The sequence below is a fragment of the Molothrus ater genome, chromosome 9 (genome assembly GCF_012460135.2).
Source record: "Molothrus ater isolate BHLD 08-10-18 breed brown headed cowbird chromosome 9, BPBGC_Mater_1.1, whole genome shotgun sequence".
Taxonomy (NCBI): domain Eukaryota; kingdom Metazoa; phylum Chordata; class Aves; order Passeriformes; family Icteridae; genus Molothrus; species Molothrus ater.
Window position 1 is genome coordinate 17,946,051 of NC_050486.2, and position 23,642 is coordinate 17,969,692.

The following is a 23,642-nucleotide window of genomic DNA, read 5'->3' on the forward strand; positions in this document are numbered from 1 at the left end:
TGAGTAAGGTGAACTGAATTTCATTAAGAAAATCTGGAAAGTGCTGTTTGAATTGGCAAGGAAATAGGGTAGAGGCTGGTGGGAGGCAGAGACTAGCAGCTGAACACATCTGCAACCTAAACTCCAAACCTTTCTAGAAATGCACAATCTTACCGGGTGAAAGGGGAAAAAAAGATACAAGAATATGCACTAAAGAATGCTCTGTTATCTGGACTAGCCACTAAACCAACATTAACTTGAATGTTTTGATGCTTCTGGGAGATTAAGAATTGCCCCAAAGGGAAACAATGCAAAAGAAAATAGACATGAGTTTTAAAATATTAAAAAATATATAGAGACAAGCCAGAAATATAGAAAAAACAGCTGAAGGGGAAATTAGAGAGAAAATGAAAGTCCTGCAGAACACCAAGGTGTTGAGAGTGTTCTGATCTTTAATGAGATTATTACAGCTAACAACCCGGTTCAAGAGAGATGCAAGATACATGTTACCATTTCTAACCCCTTTAGAGCATCAACAATGTAAAATACACTAGAGACATATTTTAATTGTACAGCTAATTCAGTTGCTTTTACTCTTTGTTAAAAAGTATATTGTGTTCATAAGGCTAAGTGTTTTTGTTTGTTTTGCATCAACCCCACTCAAACTGCAGAGAAAGCTGGAGTAGGTGAACAAAGGCTTTTCTCCCTCAGACACCTTCCAAATATTCTAGTTCAAAAATGGACTTGAAAAGCTATAATATTTGTTTTTCATTATTTTGAGGTTCCATGTGAGAAACTGCATATTACTCATTACGAAAGTCTCTGGCACGCAATGGTTTGGCCTGCGAGGCTGCAGCTTTTCCTGCCCAAGGAGCGTTTTCCTCCTCCCACCCTGCAGGAGCCTCCTTGCAATCTGCCTCCTGCCAAACGGGACACCTTGCTGCCTGGGAGGCACCAGCCAGGGGAACATCCTTGCTGCCTGGGAGGCACCAGCCAGGGGAACATGTTTTTGGTGTGACACTGTAATCCCACTTGCTGGCAATTGAGCAGGAAATGCATCCCAGTGCAGTCGGTCCCTGTCCTGAACACGCCCTTACAGGTTAGGTAGGTAAACATTTTTAAAAACTGAGAGGTGTGAAAGGGTCACTTCCTTGATTAGAAAACTGAAAAGAATTAAGTAAAATACGAAAACAGAAAAGCAAAGCTTCCTTCCCAAGCAAACCCTTCCTAGCTCTTGCACTCCTCTTGGTTTACTCAGGTTTTTGAGCTCCTCCTTTACCCGAAGCTGACTTGCTTCAGAGAGTTATTCGCAGCTACATTTCTCTGTTCCTTTGTTAAAGATGGAGTCCCTCCAGGGCTGCTCACAGCACTTGCTTAGGGCTACCTTCCTCTCCCTTCCATCAAAACTTTCCTATTAGGCATCTCTGCCTTTCACAATTTCCAAAACTAGTCATGTCAAATACAGCTATGGAAATTTATATCTCCCCCTTCTACTTTCTGGGATAAAAATTTATTTTTTTAAAAAATGAATTAGGTAGGACACTACACTTCTTGAACCAGGGCATCATGTTTCCTTCAAATGAGATTCAAGATTTACTATAATGTAGAACTTCAGATTATAAATCTCATATATTTAGAAATATTCAGCATATACATAGCTTACATACTGCCTAATGCCTCTTTTTTAGTGCTTTGGCTAGCATCCACACTGCCTGTCCATTACAGTTTCATACCAGTTGGGAAGTCTTGTCACTACAAAATGCAGTTTCCTCCAGCTGAAACCTAAGTGAAAGCAGTAAACAAAACAAATCTGCGATTCTGCTACAGTTGTAATAACCAATTCCTTTGTTCAGATTCAGATCCACTAAGATACAGTAAAAGAAAATATGCCCTGTTAAAAGGTGAAAGAATACAGTCTGTGTTTCTTAAAATAGCTGATCTATTGCCTTCTGCATGAATCCAGCCTCTTCTGCACAACCTGAGCACAGAAAGTGCCATCCCTGTGATACCAATTGCTCACCATGTGAATAATGAAATCATAAGAAAATAGGTGAGAATAGTGACAGCTGTATCTTGAAATAGAACTGACTTGCACAATAATGTTTTAAATACTTTTTGAATGTTGACAGAACAAAGGAGATTACATGTTGACCACAGGAAATACCAGTATGATGGAAACAATGGAAGAGTTTACTTCTGCAGCTCAACCTCTATCTCCTCCTACATATTCTTCAAAATAGTCTTCATGATATAAAGCTGAAGAGCAAAAAGAAAGTATAAAGCCAAAAGAAACACACATTGCAGTACAAAAATTGAAAAAACCCAAACTATCCTTCAAATAATCATTATGTTGGAGTTATAAGACATAATGCAGTATAATACTAAAGGCAAGCAGTAAATTTAAATTAAAGGATATAGAAACTGAATTTGCTTAATATGATCGGATTTTTTTCTTTATTTTAATAACTACTGTTCTTAAAATATGCTGCCATAAACTTTTCTCTTAAAATCACTTAATATTTTTTCAGTGTAAAATATTTCACTATGAATATTTCCTATTTCTTTAATTTAAAGACATGTTTTTGTATTGTGAGTTTTGAAAAGGAGTGAAAAAATTGTAGTTTTGTGAAAGTATCCAATTTTCTCTGAATCCAGTTTGTTTCTACATGATCAATCCTTGCTGAGCTCAGAAAATCTCACAGTAAAACTTACAAAACTGCTACAACAAATATCAGCAAGACAAGCAATGAGAAATGGCTGATCTGACTTTCTGCTCAGCTATTTCAGGATGAACAGATCAGCTTCCCAGATGTCTATTCATGCCTGGACTGGGAAAGCCATTATAATGAAAATCAGAGTTAAAAGGTCTGGGGCCTTACCTGGCCTGGAGGTATTCTCTGAAAAAACCTGTTTTTCCTGGTCTAGGAGTCACAGAAAGAACTGACCCCTTGAACAAGGCAAATGAGTTCTTCAGAGGCCTGGAATAAATTCCTAGGCTCAAGATACTTTTTGTTCTTTGTTATTTACCCATTTCCTTCAGGTTAATGAACTTCAGCAGAAACAAGAGCTGGAAAACACCACTCTCATAACTATGTTTTAGGCACCTAAAATACAGGTACTAATGCCTAATGGTATCCATTAACACACTTTCAGTAACACCTAAGTACCCACAGCGTGCACCTACAGCAGCTGCCTCCATCTCTAAGCATTATCAACACTTTAAAACCCCTGCTCTTAGGACAGAAAACTGAAGCTTTGTTAAAACTAGAACAGTGACGGGAGATTGAGGAAATAGTTTCAGAGTTCATTTGATCCATCCTGAAGCTGCACTGCATGTCCCCATCAATGCCTAGCCACTCCCAGGGCTTGGAAACAAGCCAGGCTGGTGCTGGGCTGGGGCCAAGCCCCAGCTGCTGTCAGCACAGGGCCCCGGGCTGGGCATCCAGCACTCCAGGCTGGGCTGCAGAAGGAAAACCCCAATTCCAGAGCAGGGCAGGGAACTCCCAGCACTGAACCCCGTGAGAAACTGGGACACTGCAACCCCAAGCCCATGAAACAAACTGACCCCTGCACAGAAGATGCACTGGCAGCAGTTCAGACATGCAAAGAGAAGAGATCTGCTCCATGGCACAAAAACCACTCCCAGAGTTTTAAGGCAGCCTGATTTGCATACAGTAACTGCATGCTCAGGTATTTCTGCAGCCTCCTTTCATTTGGGACTACAGGCTGGGGGTTCTGGGTTCTTTTTCCCTTTGGGCTGGTTTTGGGGTTTTTTTTTCCCTTAGTTTTGTTTGCTTGGTGTGGGATGTTTTTTCTTTAATTAACAAGTTGCTACATAACACCTTCTGAGTGCTAGTAAATATTAAAAACTAGAGACAGGAAATAAAACAAGTGTAGAGGTGCAGTTACTAATAGCATTTTCTTGGGCAAATATATATAACTGAGATGCTCAGTTCACTCAGATTCATGAGCAAATATCATGAATTTTAGCCTGTACAGAATGCCTAAGAATGAAAACTGTAACTCCTATAGGAAGGGTGGAAAAATCTAAGGAGAAATCACAAACAAACAGATGTTGCACTTAATCACAGTAAGGAATGTTCTGTACAGCAATAAAGAAACCTAAAAGGGCAACTGGATGACAGCAACATTTCTGAAGTTTCTTTGGATTCATTTTAATAAATATCAGGGAAAGGGAGGGATAATTTAGCTGTCTGAATTACTGGATTATGAATTAAATTGTTCCTTTTAACATTCTGTACTCAAACCACAGTCCTATTAAGCATAAGACTCTAATGTGAATTTTTAAAGAATGAGAAAATATTATCAGTTCTGCAAGTGATTAAGTCTAGCCCAAAAAGAACATGTAAGGCAAATGCTTTGGAAAGCCTGCCATTTTGTATAAATGACAGATCAAAGTGTTAATAGTAAAATTATATAATCCTGTTAAACTGGATCCTGGAAAAGGAGTACTGAAAGGCAATTTAGATTCTACCTCTTCCTTAAACCACCAGGTTTTATTTATTTTAACTTGCAGGTCCTTGCAAAACTCTCGCTGGCATGTACATTCTTTTCTTTCCACTGAAATCACAAGACAGGACAATCAGGTTTGTTATCACAAACCCCTCAAACATAACACACACACATGCACACGTTTTTCTTGGGCTGTGGAATGGCAGTCTTCTGCTTTTCACACAAACTTTATAAGGATAGAAAGATTCTCACAAATTTATCTTCTGTTCTTCACTGAAGACTTAAAAAAAAAAGAGAGAAAAAAAACCCCTCATGCACAGATGGATGGATTTCTTACATGTTCTGCACTCTGTACTGTCACCACAGGACCACCTGCAGCCCTGCACTGTCCAGATAGGTGTTCTCAAAAACACCTGGGTAAGCTGTTTGCCCAAGGACTATGTGCTGGAGATAAGAGATAATTAGCAAATGAAACTATTCCTAGCACTCCTCCTTCAACATTAAGTGCAGAGCTGCAGCAGCAAGCTGGCACCTGGTACAGGGAAATGCTAGATGTGATCATTTCAATTTACACATTCAGCACTACATCCCATATGCTTGTCAATGTGAAAGTGTCAGTGATAACAGAGATACCCTAAGAAACTGCTCTGTTGAAATGCTGACATGAAGTTTTTATGTATGAAACAGACCCTCTATTCTGGACCATCTGTAACTTCTTCCTTTTCTCATGGGGCATGTGTTGGCCATAAAATCTTTCCATTAAAAAAACATATAAAAAATTAAGCTTGACTTTAAAGGGAGAATTATAAGCCCTTAAACATCTGTAAACCAAATTTATATATAAAGGTATTTTTCATATAAACACACTACTTGCTCAGCAAGAATAAAAAAAAAACTGCTGAGCAGAAAAAGTTTGCTGGAATTAGATATAACAAAATTTATAGCTGTGCTGCAAAATTAGAGGAAAGTGTCTGGCAATATGACTTGTACCAATATATAAAAGTAAAACTGGCAAATTATGACTGGTTTTGTCTCTTGAGTCTTTAGTATGTTTTTCCATGCCTGTGTTCTGTACACATCTTAAACTCACAGGTGTTTTTTCCAAAATGCTTTCCGTGATCTCACAACCAGAAATTTCTTAAGTACAACAAAAGTAGGAAGCTTCTTTTGTGTGAGAAGTGATGAGTTTGCTGAATTAGGTGACCAAGCAAAGCTAAGGAAGACAATGCAGAGAAACAGAATGATTTCCTCTGCACAGCTGAGGTCTGTGAAGTGATGTTGATCATCAGAAAAGGATGACGGAGAGGGTGGAGGGAGGGAACAGGATGCAAAATTTACAAGGCAACAGTATTATTTACTATACTCCTTAAATGATCTGAAAATGCATTGAGAAGTGAGAGATGGAGAAATATGCTCTGTGATAATATCTTTGAAAAGTAAAGTTGACAAAAGATTCATGGCCACAGTAATGCACTCCAAAACTCAAATACTTTTTTTAAAAATCCCAAGCAATGAGTCAAGAAATATCTACTGGTACTCAATGACAGTGGATAATTAAGAAATGTACACTCTAGGCAGGCTACTTTGTGCATTTAAGTATTTTGGCATCTTCCTCTGAGGCTTTCAGTACTGACTACCAGTGAAAGAAAAAAATCTGAAGGACTGAGAGATAATGAGGCAATTTCTGTTCCAGTAAAAGTACATGCACTCTTAAAATCCCTAAAGCAGTCTTGAAAGGGCTAGTTTATCTGAGGAATGAACCCTTGGGAGAAATCTTGTTTCCTTCCTCAGGACAGAAATTAGTTGCAACTCTGGATCTACCCACCACACCCATATAAAGACACAAAGGCTGCCTTCATACTTGCCCTTGTAAACCCTCGCAGACAATTTGGGATACCCTTCACTATCTTCTTAACAAAATCAAGGAGAATGAGGCTCTAGATACTTTGACTTTAAATGACAGGGTCCCACAAAGGAACAATAATCACCTTAAGTGTCAAACTGGCACTGTGTTCCAACAAAGAATGGCATGTTCTAGACCAGTTTTCCACATGGAAAAGAAAATGCCCATTCAATTGGCACAATGGTTTCCCAAACTTCAGTGGATGCACAGATCTCACTGGTTTTTCATCTGTTTATGGGTGAAGCACTCTGACAGCTCCACCATGACCTACACCTCTCCCAGTGGTCAAATGCCTGGGTGACACGGGTCGGAGCAGAGGCTGGGGGAAAGCTCTTCCCCAAAGAGAAAGAAAAGCTGTCTCCTGCTGGCCCAGCCTCCTGCATCACAGGGGGCCAGAGAGACCCCAAGGGAGCTGATGGGGTGACAGAGCAGGAGTCAGCACTTCCTCCCACCAGCAGATGGAAATGCTGCAGCTCAGAGTCCCGAGGCTGCCCCCACCTGTGTGCAGGGACCCTCTGTGCTGTCAGCTCCCGGGACAGGAATGTCCCCATTTGTCCCCCTGCCCAGCTGCACAGAGGGCACCTGCAGCCTCGCCCTTGAGGGGCTTTCCAAGGCACACTGCCTCCTGCAAACATCTTCTGATAATTAAATCTTAATGCTTTCACTTTGGAAAGCAAACACCAGACACAGAGAAGCTGTACACATCTCCCCATGCTCCAGAGACTTTCCTAAATAACTTGTCAGCAGCACTAATTGAAAGCGTGTAACATTAATACGTTAACAGCAGACATATGACCAAAAATATGAATTTTCCACAAAAACCTGGAATTTGTCAAGAGGGAGGAAATAGATGCATTCATTATTGTCTGATTTTATTGTTTTAAGCATTTGTTTGGGATCTAATTTAGAAATTGCATTACACATTTTAACATATGCTTTATGAGTGGGGTTTTTTTCCTCCCTTTAAACAGCATCAAAGCCTTCCATTAACCTCATCAGAGGCACTCCAAGTTCTGACCTCCTAAACACAACAAACACAGAAAACAACTGCAGTGCTTCTCCTAAAGTATCTGACTGTAAGGTCTAGGTGTATATTCAAGTGACATGGGCAAAGCTGACAGCTCTAAAAACAGACTTAATAGTTTAGGTTGCAGACGTGCTATTGTGTTGTCAGCAGAATAAGCACTCTTGTAACCTTCAATACTTTAGTTGAGGAAACTAAAAAAGTTGAGCTTAAAAAATGGAGGGAAAGCAAAATTAAGCATTATAAATCTAAGGAAGTTAGTCTACTGTCATCAAAAGGAAACACCTACTTGTGCTGCAGATCTAGTTTAAGAGGCATGACTTTATAAATGCTCAAAGAATAAAAAGGAAATTTTAACTGAGCATATATGTTCACACTGTTAAAATATATCTCTCTCGAGCTGTATCTATATCGATATCTATCTATCTATATATGCATAAAACTACCCAGGTTTAAGCTCTAGCTATGCAGGTAATTTGTTGAAAAATTAATTCCCAATGAAGGGTATATATGTGTATGGGCATTAAAACAGGAATTGATTCCAGAGGCTTTTATTCCAATACCTCCTTCTCTTTTAATTCCCCCAGGTTATCTTAAGAATGTAGCATAATTGAGAACTATTTTCATGGAACAGTAATTCTAAATAAGTGAGATGTTGGAGTTATATTGTATGTCTAAAGATGATTTTATGTCTAAAACATGAAATATCTCACAATCAAGATAGCATCTTTTGCCCATTTAAATACTTAACTGGCATAAATTAGTACATATTAAAAAGCCCTTCTAAGAACAAAATTTTAGTTAACAAGCTTCTAGAAATATCCACCTCATGCAGGCCAAACCAAGGTATCACAAAAATACTCATTGTCTTTTTACTGATAGAGATATTGTTAATACTCCAGTCAATTGCTTGTGAATAGTTAACTAACACCACCCTGTCAAGATATAAACATGTTCCCAAAAATTTTCAAGATCTTTAATAATGATATTTCCTTACGTTATTTCTTCATAGTGTCATTGGTAACAATTCACTGGCCCTTATCAGACAAGAGTTCCCATTTTCTATCATTCCATTTTTACCTGCCTAATCAGTTGAACAAAAGTACTTTATGTAAAATGATTCCTTTAGTTGCCTTAGCTACAAATCCCTGCAGTATTGTATAATTGAAATCTACTCACGTAAGTTAGGAATAATTAGGCCCCAAAATTAAGCCAAACACAAAGTTAATTCAAATAGTCAGCTGCTGTCATTTAAATGGTTACAGAGTTTTATTGTTGCTTAACATCCTTGAATGCTTCTAAATGCACTTTTTTTCTCCTCTGTTACAACCTTATCCCTTGCTCCAGATGGAAAATGGATCAAGAGAATGAATTTTGATTATTTCATAATCAGTCATACCTTGACCAAAGAATTTCTCTACTAGTTTTTTCTCAGTTATTGCCATTAGATTTTTCTATTTTATTTTTAATCAGCCATACAAAAAAGGGAATGAAAAGAATCAAAACAGATGAGGCAATGAGGTAAATAAAGTCAGAATCACCGAGTCTGTTACAAATAACATTAACATGATGACGAATTTTTAACAGCAAATATTCAGAAAGTCTCTTTTCATATTTAAAAAAACCTTTTGCAAAAAGAAGGCAACATAGAAATATAGTTAAAATGGATCCACAACAAATCTAAGAGCCAGAAAATAATGCATCAGAGAGATAAGACAAAATATCACAACAGGAATTGTTCTCAGGACTGAGTCAGGACTCTGTTGATTTATCAGCATGGAATTTGAAATAATTTGTACAGCAAAATAATTGTTTCATTGTTACATATAAAGCATAAAATAATTGCTACATTATTAGATTACTTTGTAACTGGCAAAGGAAAGACTGCTGGTTAGATGTATTTCTGACTGTTTTTCTGTCAGCACTCAGTTTACACTGCAGAACAAAACACTGTATCACAAATCCTTCAAGACACTTTACATATGGATGACTTCCAGCCTTTTTGTATTGTGAATTTTTAAAAATGTACAGATGCTTTTTATATCTAGGAAGATCTATATACATATATAGATCTTCAGACTAGCACAAAGATAGAGAAGATTACTGAGCAGGATTTGAATTGAAGCCTAAACCAAGCAGTTTATGCATGATATAGTATGCTGATAGATTTTTTTTTTCCCCCAGCTGGTGCATTAATACATGAAGTGATGTTTTGTGGACCCTATCCATCTTTATGGGTAATAATCCACATCGCAAACCACCCGTTTGCCCTCTAGTACTTTCCATGCTTCACTCTTCACGCATGCCAGTTTCATCTGTTGCAAATTAAATGATGCAAAAGCGTAAGCAACAAACTGTTCAGTTTTGTTTACTAAAAGCATATTTATCTTGAGCTACTAAAAAGCATGATCAGTGCTCAGCTAGAACATAGACTTTTCCAATAGACGTTCAATGGCAAATGTTACAATGTTGCAGAATAAATAGCCACTTAATTCTAGCAACATTTTGCAATTAGAGGCAATTCACAAGCCTGAGCGAAATGAACCAGGGTAGCTCAGTGGGAGATGTACAGCGGAAGGCAGATCTAATCACAGGCACAGGACCAGCGGCAAACAGGAAAATCTGAGCGAAGCTCATTCAAAAGATGGTTAAAACAGAAGCGATATGAAACAGCACTGAAGCCTATAAAAGGCAAACATTTCCCATTGCTTTTCCAACTGTTCAGCACACAGGCAAATCTGGTTTCAGTGTCAACTTCCTCTCAGGTTTCCTAAATGAACTACCTAATTCAAATTTAACAAGAAAATTGCTCCAACAGCACCTTGCATTAATTGTACTTTCTGCTGGAAGAGAACAAAACTACCTAACTCCTGAGAGAGACATCAAAATCCCTGACAAGGGAGAACACAAAAGCCAGCCTTCCTTCCATCATCAAGATCCCTCATAAAACTCGCCGAGTGCTGTATCCAACAACTGAAAGTTATGTGGTCCCCCTGGGTTTCTCACATGTATGGGTTGCTCAGGCAACAGATGAAAAAAAATTCATTTTGCTTCCCAACTAGTCTCCCCCACACATCTTTTATACACCGAGAAAACATCAGGGATTATTATAGTAGGATAAATTGAGAAAACAAAAAGAATTAAACATTCCCAACCACCTGGACTGGTCCAAGCTCAGAAGGAACAAGCAGGGAATCTCCTCTACCACTGGCAACACCCTCAAACACACTTACACAGGCTACCCTAATGTCACTGGGACGTGGATGAATTGTCTCCCCGACTGAAAGTAGGAGCCATAAACAGAGCTGACATTCATACAGCTCCATTTCTTTTTACTTCAAATGAAAGCAAGGAGGTAGAGATTATAGAAACACACAGAGCTGAACACACAGAGCTTTAGCACAGCTGGATTTGGAAAGCCGATAGAGTAGTTTGAGACTCTTTCTGGAACAGCAGAAATTTGGAACACCTCATGCAAAAGGATTTTTTCAGCTCCTACTATCAAAAAGAATTGCGTATTCAATTCACCATACTATGTCTGTGGGTTTCAGGTATGGCTCGTCTACAGAGGCATACATACAAAACATACCCTGTGTTAAAAATGTAAAAAATTTAGTATTCCTGAAAAAAAAAATATATAATTGGAAAAGCATCTGGTATTCTTGAGTTTCATTTAAAGTATCAACCCAAACATAATAAACAAACAAACAAAAAAAAAATCAACAGGAGCAACTGTAAATATTCTTCTACAAAAACAACATTGATGAATAAAGATGACACCAGTTAACCACTGCAAAAGGTCAGATAATTTTTAAGTGTGTCTTTGCCATTGTTAGGAGCTCCTATACTATTAAGTGCCTTTATAACGGGAGTATGGATGGACAAGACACGAATGTCTCTCTGTGGATAGTTTTATCTCCCCTCCCTCATGTAACACAATCTGGAACACTAGCACAAACATGGAAGTGGGCACATACATGAAACATATTTTAGAGCCATTTGTGTAACTCCTTTTTCTGTAGTGCCTTCATCCTGCATATGCTCCCTGCTATCAAGACATCCATCCATGCAACAGACAATTAGCACAGACCATGACTTTCTGTGCCTCTTACTCACAGAGGTAGACCATGAGCATCAATGGATCTATTTGCAAATATAAAACCCATTTTGTGCTTGTAGAACTTGGCAACAAATATTAAATCTAAAATCATTATACTTTATGGTAATTTTTATAATTTGATCATAAGGACACTAAATGCAATAAGAAAGCCAGTGCTGAAGCATTCATTGATATCAGATGCTTCAGGCAGTAATACTTACATTTTACACTATGACCTGAAAGTACAATATAAAACAATGTTAAAACTATATAAAAAAACCCTTGTTACTAAGACAAGCAGCATTCTTCAACAAAAAATAGAAATGAAAAATAATTAAAGATTTTTTTAAATACAACTCAATAAAAAATAAACTATATGTTTTCTTATATTTAGAAGTAGACTACTAATAAAGCCTATTTGCTTTCTAAAAAATATGTCCAAAATCTGCTACTGTATTCCTGCAAATGTCCCTTTATCATAATAAACTAATCTAAAACATCCCCAGACTTACATTTAACAAAAGAAAAGCCCCTTAGGCAGTGATGTTGGTGCAGGTCAGCGGAAGGTTAAATAAACCCCCTCTCATTGCACTGGTCACCAGCACAGCTCGCCTCACCCTGTGAGACCCACCAAGGTTACAGCAACCAAAGACAGTAAACTCCAGCAGCAGCTTAGAGGGCTCTGAAAATACAGCATCTGCCCCTAGCACAGCACACTGCACTTCTAGCATTTTACACTTTACAGGGGCTTTTTCTTCTTCTGAACACAGAGCCCAACAACATGCAAAATCTCCCCTCATAAAGGACAATGTTTTTCAGTAACTGAGAAGACAGCATATCAAAATAGTAATACTATTACTCATTTCATAGTAATTATGCATTTATACTCTTTTCTTTGCCTAAACTGTAAGACTCCTACACTAACACTTCCTAGCAAGTTTTCATTTAAACATAAGTACAGTATTTAAAATGGTTCTTCCTGCATTCTTCTACATGATTCTTCCATATTTTGCAATAGTGATGCTATTGCTTTAGTTTCAAAAATGTAATGTTACAGCATAGAATCCTGCAGACCTCAGTACTCTGGGAATATATAAAAGATATATATATTCACTGCCAGCATGTTAAAGTATCTCTGGACTTTCTGGGCAGTCTGTCAGTCTCTATTTTTTGGAAATGCAGTTGAAAAGCTTAACAGACGTTCTCCTTTAAGAAGAATTTTGGTCTTGCTGTTCAGATAAATTTTCTCTTTAGAAGATACGTTGGCCCTCTATTAGAAAAGAAAAGAGAGATGTCCCAGATATGTATGCACCAGAAAATACCACTAAAAAATGGCATGATCTTTCAGGACAGAAAACAGGACCCAGAGCCGCAGTTGCTTTCTTCAGAAAAATTCTGCATAATCTGCATTAATCAATTAAGAAAAAAAAATTCTAAAGAATCCTAAACCATATCAAGTATATATGATACAAATAAAGATAGCATTAGGCTTATTAGAGTGATCCTCCAAAGAGTGGGCAATACCAGTCTGGCCTTAGCACACTGGGTGTGCTTATGGATGTTTTGCAAGCTCTGTAAACCCAGTGGTTCTTGCTAACTGGGGGCCCAACAGAGCCCTCACTGTGATAAATTCCACGGCTAGAAATTAAATCAGTGCTCCTCTTTGCTCCAGTGTGATTCCATAATGGATTTCACTCCTTGCAGAACCTAAATCCACTAATTAACAGGAACTGATTTCTACTCAAGGCCATGGTACAAGATTTTTTATAATTTTTATCCTGGGCAAAGTCCTACTAATACTCCTAGTAAGCGTGTAGGAAAGCTGGCATGCTTTTACTGTTTATTCAGTACCTGTGCCATGTGCCTTAGACACTCCACGCCTGAGTGGCTTCACAGGAAGCTGAAGAGCTGGAGTAATACACTAAAATAGCAAATATCTTTGTAGTGGCCCAAAGTACATTATCTGTATTTAGCATTTTCTTTAGTAAATGCACTAACATTGAATATGCACTTAGAACTGCTTCCAACTCAGCACTCAGCTCTTTGGCTGGCATAGATGGAATTTACAGGAATATATCCTTTTCAGTGTAATGCTCATTAAAACAAACATTCAGAAGCAAAGACAAGCTGGATTTCTTTAAATAACATTAATTCCATTTAGGAAAACAGAATTAAATAGATAATGAAAGCATGATGCTTCTTCCTTTGGACAAAGCATAGATAATAATTCATAATAAAATGGATTTAACTTGAATTAAACCTTGGTTAAAATAGAATGTTAGCAAAGAAAATTATTTCAGCACTTCCAAGGCACTTGTGCTTTTCAAGCAGCAGAAAAGAATAAAAACAAACAGCATCAAACGCTAGTCAAAAAGGTGGACTTTGTAAGCAAGATAAAGCTTAAAATACTGAAACCTGCACTGTCCAAAAACCAATCTACACCAGAATGTTTAGCTCTGACATCTTTTTTTCATATGCATATTAGTGTATCTGTCTTAACTTGCTTGAAGAGAAACCAATAATACATATAATATGCTTTCTACTCTGCTTTGCTATGGAAACAAGACGTGTGTGATCTCACTCTCTGGCTTTCTCTATTTTCTCAGATAATTTTTAACTTGTTAGATGATTTCACCTAATTAGGAAGGGGGGAAAAAAAGAGGTGGTGTCAAAAGTAATTAACTTCCTAGCATTTGTAGGAAACAGGTAAGTAAAGGTGCATGGGACTGAGCAGGAATCCCCTCCTGATGGCTTGGGACAGATGTGGGGTGGGACAGACACGGACATGGGACAGTGCAGAGGGAGCTCTGCTTTGCCCCGAGTGCCCAGGCCAGGCCTCCCACGGGCACCTGCCCAAGGCTGAGCCAAGCTGCTTCCCAAGGCAAGGCAGTCCCTTCTGCCTTTGCAACAGAACTGTAGCTTGAAAGAATGCCTATATAAAACATGCTAGAAAAAGGGACAGAAAAATAGCTTTCAGAAATGAAATTAATGATACTCTAGCTCATGACTCAAGCTTTTCATTCCTCTTTCCAGCCTCTTGTCCCTTCCTCATTTAGGGCTGCAATGCTTGTTGTTGGTGGCAGTAACAACAAACACAACAATATTGACTTCTTGTTGATCAGATATACCAGCAGTGTATAATAACTCAGTGTGGTTTTCCTGTCCAGCTGTCGGCACTTGTCTGTTCCACGTGCATTTTACCTGAAGGAATGGACTGTTTCAAAAGCAATCCCGTCTGGACTGCATAGCCAGGGAAAAAAAAAAAAAAGCAAAACCAAGACCTTCTTATCTGAGGATACGATTCCTGTTTGGATAGGCAACACTAAAAGAAAATTACAGCCTTCGTATAACTGTGCCTGCTCGCCAATTCCCTGGTGAGGAAAAGTTAAGGCTGTGAGAGCTATAAAGCCTTTTCTTGATTGGAAAATGTTTCATTATATGAATAAATGAATCACTTGTCCACACCCAGGATCATTCCCCCCCCCCTTCCTCTCCATTAAACTGTACAGAAACATTAAAATGTAACAGCAGGGAATTCAGCCAGGTTTTATCTCTCCCAGTAACTGCAACAACCTTCATGTACACATCAGATTTCTATAAAAAAACCTATGTTCCAAGCATGAGAATTAAAGATTTTCTTATTTCTAGCAAAAGTTAGATGCTCTTATTTTAACCTTTGTTCATGTTCATACTTCCAGGCATGAAGTGCTACTAAAGCATGTTATACTTGGCATCTCTTATTACTGAAGCAGAAGGCAATGTAATTTTGTGAGAAAGTGTAATAATGCAGTATTCATTTTTCTTCTGTGGCTGGAAGCCAACTCTATATTAATATTCATTTCCAGTATACAGAGCTACAGTATTTCATTTATTTTAAGAATTTACAATTAATTTGGTATGATTCTGTTATCTGCTCCCAATTTCCTTCCCTGTTTCTTTTAGCTAAAAAAGCAGCTCTTGTATAGACTTAAAAAAAGTAAATTCACAACTGAAGCATCAAAAGATTGCTACTGGCTACTAAAAGCAAGAAAAACAGGGACAGAACAAAATGAACTTGAAATATTACAGATGACAATGAAAATTAACTTTCTGCAAATGGTAAAAATTCAATCTGCAGAAGTTCTCAGTTGACTTTTTCCCTTCCAAACTCAGCAGATAAAACATGTTTTACAGCCTGCTGTTTGCAACTGTAACCAAACCACAGAAAGTTGTTCGTCTGCTTTTTCTTTCTGCTTTCAGATGTTTTCAACCATCACACAGCATTAAACTGCAAGCACCTGAATGTTTGTAAAATGCATTAAGTAGAGAGATCTGAAACAATTGCAATAATAATAATTTAAAAAACCTTAGTGTTTTAAAATTTCAGACAAAAACCCCATAAATAGATGTCTCAACTTCCTACACCTTAGGTTTCACCTGGTGCAACCACTTTTGCAATGTAAGTGCATTTATAATTAGCACCAGCTATTACCAAGCCAGCCAGTCATAAAGTTTATAACTCCAATCTCCTAATCCACATTTACCTTTCTTACCTATGAAGGAGGCTGGAAAGCATTTTCTCTTCCAGCTGTCCTGTACAAGTAAGATTACAGCCAAGTCCCCAGCCCGGGCAGGCAGCGCGAGGGCAGCGGCTCCCAGACCAGGAGTCCCACCAAGCACGGAACCATCTCAGATCTGCTCAGCTTCCTACTACATCCTGGCAACATTTAAGGAGGAGGGATGGGGAACTGACTGTGGAAGCTGTTTCAGTGAAATGAGACTTCCCCAAGCTCAGAAACAGGCAGGAGGACGGGCTCCCTGAGATGTGTGTGTTCACACATGCAGATGAACAACCCATCTCGGCAAAGCTCGGTCTGCCAGCACGGCCCCAGCTGGGCAAGGCTGCAAAGAAAGCTTAGGAAATGATGCAGTGAGTGTGGAAGGCTGCAGAAAATATTTGAATTTTTAGGGATTTTTTTATTTATATAATAGTTTCTTTTTACTTATATAAATTTAGGAGGAAAGAGAGGGGGAGGCAGGGTAGTTTTCCAGAAGTATTTCTGAAAATCTGGCCTTAAAATTCAGGGAATTTTGACAGAGCAACGTGCATATCTGCTTTAAAAACTGCTGAGATCATGACAAAGATGCAGGAAGGAACTCTGTATATTATACATCAATTAGTGAATAATGTGAGATGGCATGGAGATGCTATTTTATTACTAAACCAATCTTTTCACCTGCAATCTAGTCAATCAAAATGCTCACACCCAAAACCAGCCTCAAGTTCTATATGAATATTTGCAATTAAAAATTCATAAGTCATGTTTTCCTTTTCATTCATTTGTGTTCCTCTGCTTATTAAAAGGGCCACAAGAACAGCTGTGGAGACAGACTAACTGGATGAAGTATAGTTTATGAAAAAAAAAACAGATAAAGAACAGATAATGCAACTTCTTTTAAAAATCTTTTTCCTTCCTCATCTCTTTAATTTAACAGCTATTTTAAACACATTTGATAGCAGTGAAGTATTTTTCCTTTTCCAAAAAGAGCAAAAATATTTTCAAGTACATGCTATTTCTGTATGAACTTTGAGTTTTATTTCCTGGAATTTAACTTGCATAGCACTAATCTTAATGAAGTGTTTGCCATTTCGTTTTCAGTGAGCAAAATTAGAAAAGTAAAATGGGTATTTCATTTAGTTGTTTTATATCACATTTAACATATCCATATATTTCTTGTGCAATGAGAATAGAAAAGGAAGGATAAACAGGAAGAATCCAAAAATAAGGCACCTACCAATCAAGGCTATTAATACTTCACTTGCCTGAACATTGCACTTCAATTTCAACATATGACACTATCAAACCTAAAAAAACTTATTTTCTTCTTTTCTTCAATAAAAAGGGACAATTTGAGTCTTATAAATTAAACCTAGAATATACTACGTTTAGTTTGTCATCCACAAACTTCAAGTTATCTAATAGAAATTAATTGTACAGTCCATTTAACTCATCTGAAAACCCAAGTAAAAAATAAACTAAAGCTTACCTTCAGTACACTGCAGGAAGCTGATAATGAGCAGAAACCAAAAACTTTGCATTCTGCAGCCAGAAGACACCATTATTGATCCCTGTAAGAATTTTCTTTGTATTCCTTAATGAATCCAGTTATAAAAGCCCAGCATCATCGAAACCAGTGGTCTGCATTATTCATCTTCATACCTGGAATAGCAGAAGATTTGGAAGAAAAGGAGAAAAAAAAAAATCTATCAGCACCTGAACACCAATAATTTGGAATACCAAATTTTACTTCACACGAAGGCGGAAATATTTAGTAAAAACTGAGAGTATGCCTGCACTGTAGCTGGGAATTTGGCAGGGTTCTGGGATGTAATCTCTCAAGGTCAATCATCACTGAGCACAATGCCAAATAATGATACGTGTTAATGTTGAAAGCATGAGTGTTACTGATGTATTTGCACTAAGACACATGAAAAAAACCAACAGGAGAACATTTGCACTAAATATAAGAAACTGGACCTGTAGATGAGTTGGCTAAGCTTTTCTTACTCCACAAATCTGAAATACAGGTTGTGACCTGTATTTCTCTACCTTAAAGAAACAAAGAAAAATTAAATCTAGGGCACTATATATTATTATATATATATAGTGTGCATTTGTGTATTATATATTATATATATATTTATTGGGGATTTGAAACATGGAGTGGCTGAGAACACAGCAACTCCCCCCAGCAGGCAGGCTGAGCAGATCTGCTCCCTGCCATGGTTCTGGCGTTCCCTTCATGCTACACAAAGATTGCTCTCCTTGGATGAGAGAGGCAGTAACAGCTGCTTTGCTGACAAAATACGCCATTTGGTGAGGCAGCCTCTTCATATCACTGCACAGTTAGCTGTATTTCTACACAATAAACATCTTCAGAGAAAAGGGAATAAACAATGGATGAGACCTTCTTCTGTCCTTAGCCTCAGACAAGATTTGTCTCCTACTGAGAAATACGAACTGAACTGCTCCTGTAAACGATGTACCAAAGTAAGAATTCTTCAAGCTATCATTTGCATTTGAAAAATATAATTATAGTGATAGAGTGCAGTAGCTGTGGTAGAAGATTTGACAGCAGAGTGCTCCCTTTTGCTAATGACTCTATTCTCTCACCAGCCAGCTGAGTAACTACACACATCCTCTTCCATATCTCACTGTGTGAAGCTAGGTCATGCTTCAGCCCTGACTACTAGAGTTTGGGAAGCTAAAGAAAAACTAACATCCATTGAAGAATAGATTGTTTTTAAGTAGAAAGCTGGCTCTACATATTACAGACATGTGAAACAACTCTGGAGAACACTGAGCACTGCAGCAACCATGGATGCAAAGGGCTGAGCCCGGTGTGACATTGGCTTGGTCGAACGAACAGGACTGTGAGGACGTATTGCTGAGATATCTGAAATTAATGTTACTTTAAAACCATGTAACAATGACTGTGTTAAAATTTAAGTGGCAGGATCCAAGGGCCACTTATGATTCTTATGAGTACTAGAGCATGTTAAGGGCTTTAAAAATACATTTACCCTTTTGGCAAGGAGAAGTGGAAAGGATGAAGAGCACAAAATACCAGATAAAGAAATTCTATGAAATGTTGATAATTTTTAGAAGTAGAAATGTTAATCATAATCAATGATAAAGTTTGTTCCCTGAGCACACAAACAGTAACAAAACTGACACTCATTTTTTCCCACAAGGAGAAAGATGGGAATTAACAGAAAACATTATGGAAGAATTTCTCTGGCTCTCAAGGAAGGCAGTGTATCTGTGGAAATTATTAAATAGCCATGCAGATTTCTTTACTTGGCTCCTCTTTAAGAGAACTGGAGGCATCCCTCTCACAATACAAGTGTGCTGTTGTTCCTCAGACAGGGAACTTTAAGAAAACTGACATCTGAGACCGTATGATTTTATGTTTATTGATACCAAAAGATGAACCCTATTTCCAATTTCCAACAACAGATAGGTGCTCTTCAGTCACAGGTACTTTTTTCCACACGTATTTCAACAAGAAGCAGGCAACAGCAAACGGAGTGCAGGATGGGCAGAGCGTGGCTCTCCCTGGCACACAACCATGTGCCCTGAGGTACAAGGTGTGACCTGAATTTAGATGGTGACACAGGAGGACCCCGAAGTGGTTATGAGGACACAGTCACATTCCAGCTCTAGATCTTTTACACTGGGCTGAGACTCTCTTGTAACTAAAAGACAATAAAAGTCCACAAAGGATGCACTGCATTCAGCAGAAATTAAAATTGCAAAGGAGCTCCTGCTGAGTTGAGAAGAAAAAATTGCCACCATGATCTCCAAAAATAAAAGCCCTGGAGAGAGTTCAGCTAGAATCTTGGGAAGAGTTTGGATTAATTTTCCACCTGTAGCACCCAAAGGAAAAATCATTAAACTATTCCACACACACTACAGACTAATCAGTGTAATTTCAGTAAGCAATCAGAATAATCCAGGAGAATAGATGATGAATAATAATGGCTAAAAGTGAAATTAAATCAGCCTTCTGATTGCTCCCAGTCTGTCCAGAAGATTTGGACTTCCTAAGACTCAACTTTTATCATTATTTCTATAACATATCACTGCACTTTCAGGTTTTGAGATATCTTCAGCTTCAACTGGATAGCGACATCCATGTGCTTTACCATCCTCAGTTATCACTTCCTTGTGGGCCTTTTTAAATTGGAGTGGGGAGGAAGGAGTTATGTCAAAAATAAAACCAATAATCAAAGCATCACTTGTGTAAGACCCAGCATCTCCCTAGGAAATAGTTGCAAAATGTATGCCAAACAATTTGCTTTTTTTTTTCAATTGAGTAAAGTTCTTGACCTTCTAAACTGACTTAGTCACTTTTATAAGGACCTAACAGTTTCTGAAAATATATTGATGCCTTTGAAATACCAAAACCAGCATAAACTATTCAAATAAGAAGAAATTGCAAGCATTTTAAAGAAAAATTTTAAGTGTTCTGTGCAATATATTGTTCTCTTTAGATTGCTGTAGCCTACAGACATAGAATTTAACTCAGTGTGCTGCTGCAAAAAGAATTCAAGATAAACTAACCAGCTCCTGACAGATTATCAGTAACACATATTTATCTAAAAACCCAAGAAAAAATGAAACTGTGTTTGAAAACTGATGCAATTGAATTTGGGTTTGCTTCTTCTCTTTTGAATAAGTTAACATGTTCACAGCAAACAAATTTTAATGGAGCCTCTATTTGAGAATCTCTGTGTGGCTCTAAGTAAAAGAACGTGCAGTTCCAAGCATTCATCAGCATAACAAAAGCTAAACCTGAGAAAGGCATCCAGACATGAGCTGGAGCCAGAGAGCACTCGGACTAAAGACACTGCTGTCAGCCACATCCTTCTGACCATCCATCTATCAGTGATACAGAGACTGTCGGTGGCATCTCACAACAACAACAAATCCCAAACCAAATGAGTAGAAGCAGGAAAAGATGTATTAAGTTACTTCTTTGTAAACAGAAAAAGGAGGCCACAGTGAGTGGCTGTCCTGCGCAAATAAGTTATTTCCCCTCAGACCTTAATAAACATTTTCTCTGCATCGCTGACTGCTTCAGCCTGTGGGTGGGGCAAAGAGAAACTCCCTAGAGCAAAATCTTGCTTGAATTTCAGAGTGCAATAAAAGCTGCCCAGAAAATTTCAGCTGTAACTTAAATCCCTACCTCTGGGCCATACTGCAATCTCCCACAGGAAAAAAAAAAAACCCTGCTGGAAGTAGAGTGGTTCACCTTCTTAAGATTCTTCTCATATGCACTGTCAAAGAAGGCCAGATCAGGAATAGAAATGTTAATGTTCAAACCTGTAACACTGCAAAGGTACTGGGCATCTCTTCATACTGTATTCATAAGCTGTGCTCCAAGTCCCGAATATCTCAGTGCCCCCACCTCTCCTCCTTGTTCTCCTGTGCTTCTGAAGCTCCTCACAGCCGGAACACGACCGCAGCAGAATACATGCCACTGCTGGCCATCCCTCTCCCCCAACATTGCTCAAGAGCACCCCAGAGATAAGAGAAAGCTGCTCCAAGCATGCTCCTTGAAATACTTTTATCTTGGAAGAGAAAGACCTCTAAAGGACTGTCGCGTTCCAACTCTACTCTGTTTAACCTTCCCAAGGTTTTATTTTCAAAAGCCAAAAAAGGGTCTTTTAAGATCTTCTGGACAACTGACACAGCATGCTCAAAAGCTGCCTTTTCCCTCCTGTTCTGTCCAGCTTTTCAGGCAATTAAGACAAAGGAGAACACAGAGATCTTTCCAGCTAAGCAAGGATGTTTTTCTTTAGCTAAAAGTCATTCAGACTAATGCTGATGTATTTTAGAGTATAGTGCTTAATTTTCCAAATCATTTTAGAAACACCACAGAGCACTTGCAACCTCAGTGAAGCTTTAACATCCCTATTACAGAAATAAAATTTGCACTAGCTTTACAGATGATGAGGCACACGGAGGTAAGGAACATCCGGCATAGCTGCACAGTTCATACATGCCAAGGAACTAGCAGGACCAGGCAGTCCTTCTTATAAATCCTGTGTGACCTACCTTGCCACACAAGCAGCACCCCACTGCCTTTCATAACTCAGTTTATGAAACTGAGTAATTCTGTAATATATATGAGCCATTCTGCAGAGGAAAGGAGGGGGCAGAGAAGGCAAGGGTGAATAGATATATATTCATACAGTATAATAGACTACTTAGTCTCCTGAGAAATCATGTGTCCACATGCTTTCCCATCATGAGGCTTTCCCAATTTAAAGAAACAAAAAAGTTAAACTTACTATAATCTGTAACACAGGAATTTAATTAGTGAAGTGTGATTAGTAAAACTGTCTAAGCCGCATTAGTAAAATCCTCAAATGAGACTAATACTGTTTATGATCCAAGAGCTAGCATTTTCTACATATCTGCAATGAGATACAAATCCAGTTTTCAACATTGAACATGTCTTCAGATGCATTCAACATGAGTTATTCCTAAGTTTTCAATATGCTAATTCAAAAATTGATTTACATTAATAATGGCACATTAGTGCTACAGTACCAGATTGTAGAAAATCTGGTTATGAGTTTTAGCTATGAGACCTTACAAAAAAAACCCCTGACAACAATCAAGACTGCTGATCTAGTAAGCCTCCTTCTACTGCCTATGATAAACAACCAATGCTTGATCTGCTCGAATGAAATCAGCTGCATATTGCAAGGAGAAAGAAAAGGCTAACTCTGATCCATCTAAAATGGCTAAAAAATACTTCCTTTTCATTAAAGCAATTTAATGTTCAAAAGGTAGCAGGGAGTCTTATCTATATTTCTGTATTCAACAGTCCCCATTAATTGTCACCTTGAACATTGGATTTCTAACCCAAAACATTTCTTCCCAAGTTACAAGGAAAGAATACAGTATGAGGGAAGGGAATAATACAGTAAGAGCAACACTTGACCAAGGTCATCCAATCTTGCTACAAAAAAATTACTTCAATGCATTCAGCTGCATTGTGCTGTGAAGATACATGCTAATGCCTGATGAATGCCTGAAACAGTGAGCAATAAATGTGTACCCTAAAATTGACAAAGACCCCAGAAACACCCACCCTAGCCTGAGTTCCCAGCTCTTCAGTGTAATGGAATATTCAAAATATCCAATCTACCTATGCAAGACATGACACTAAACAGTGCACTGACACTATTTTACCAGTGCAACATCACAATTTAGTCCATCAGTCCTCAGCACCTCAGTGGTCTACCACAATCATTCACAGAGAAAATAAATAGGATTTGAGAGGAAAAGACAAAGATTTTCCTTTCTCATCAGCACTCTAATTCAGCTTGGCCTCACTCTTGTGTTTTACAGATACGTTACACAGCGGTCCATTCCCAACAAGCCAGCTTTGCCCCTTGTTAACACAGGATAAAGCCTGGACACTCAGGGGAGTTTTCATTCAATAAGCCAGCAAAGTAAACCTTTGCTAGCACTAATAAGAATGGCTTTTTTTGGCTCCAGGCACTCTCCTTTTGCCAAGTCTGAATTTCTCTTTTTGCCTTTGATAAATGCTCAGAATCAAGGAGAGGGTAGGGGCAGATGGGGCGTGTCACTCAATCCTCATTG

At 38.2% G+C, this 23,642-nt stretch overlaps 1 protein-coding gene across 12 annotated transcripts in view; it reads right to left on the reverse strand.

The window, feature by feature from the left end:
• Positions 1 to 23,642, reverse strand: part of ADGRL2 (adhesion G protein-coupled receptor L2) — a 157,672-nt gene that overhangs the window by 106,704 nt on the left and 27,326 nt on the right. For all 12 annotated transcript variants that reach the window (XM_054515702.1, XM_054515703.1, XM_036387530.2 and 9 more), the window contains exon 2: positions 17,506 to 17,678. In XM_054515702.1, the coding sequence (XP_054371677.1) occupies positions 17,506 to 17,578 (73 nt within the window). In that variant the 5' untranslated portion in view covers positions 17,579 to 17,678. The remainder of the gene's footprint in view (positions 1 to 17,505; positions 17,679 to 23,642) is intronic.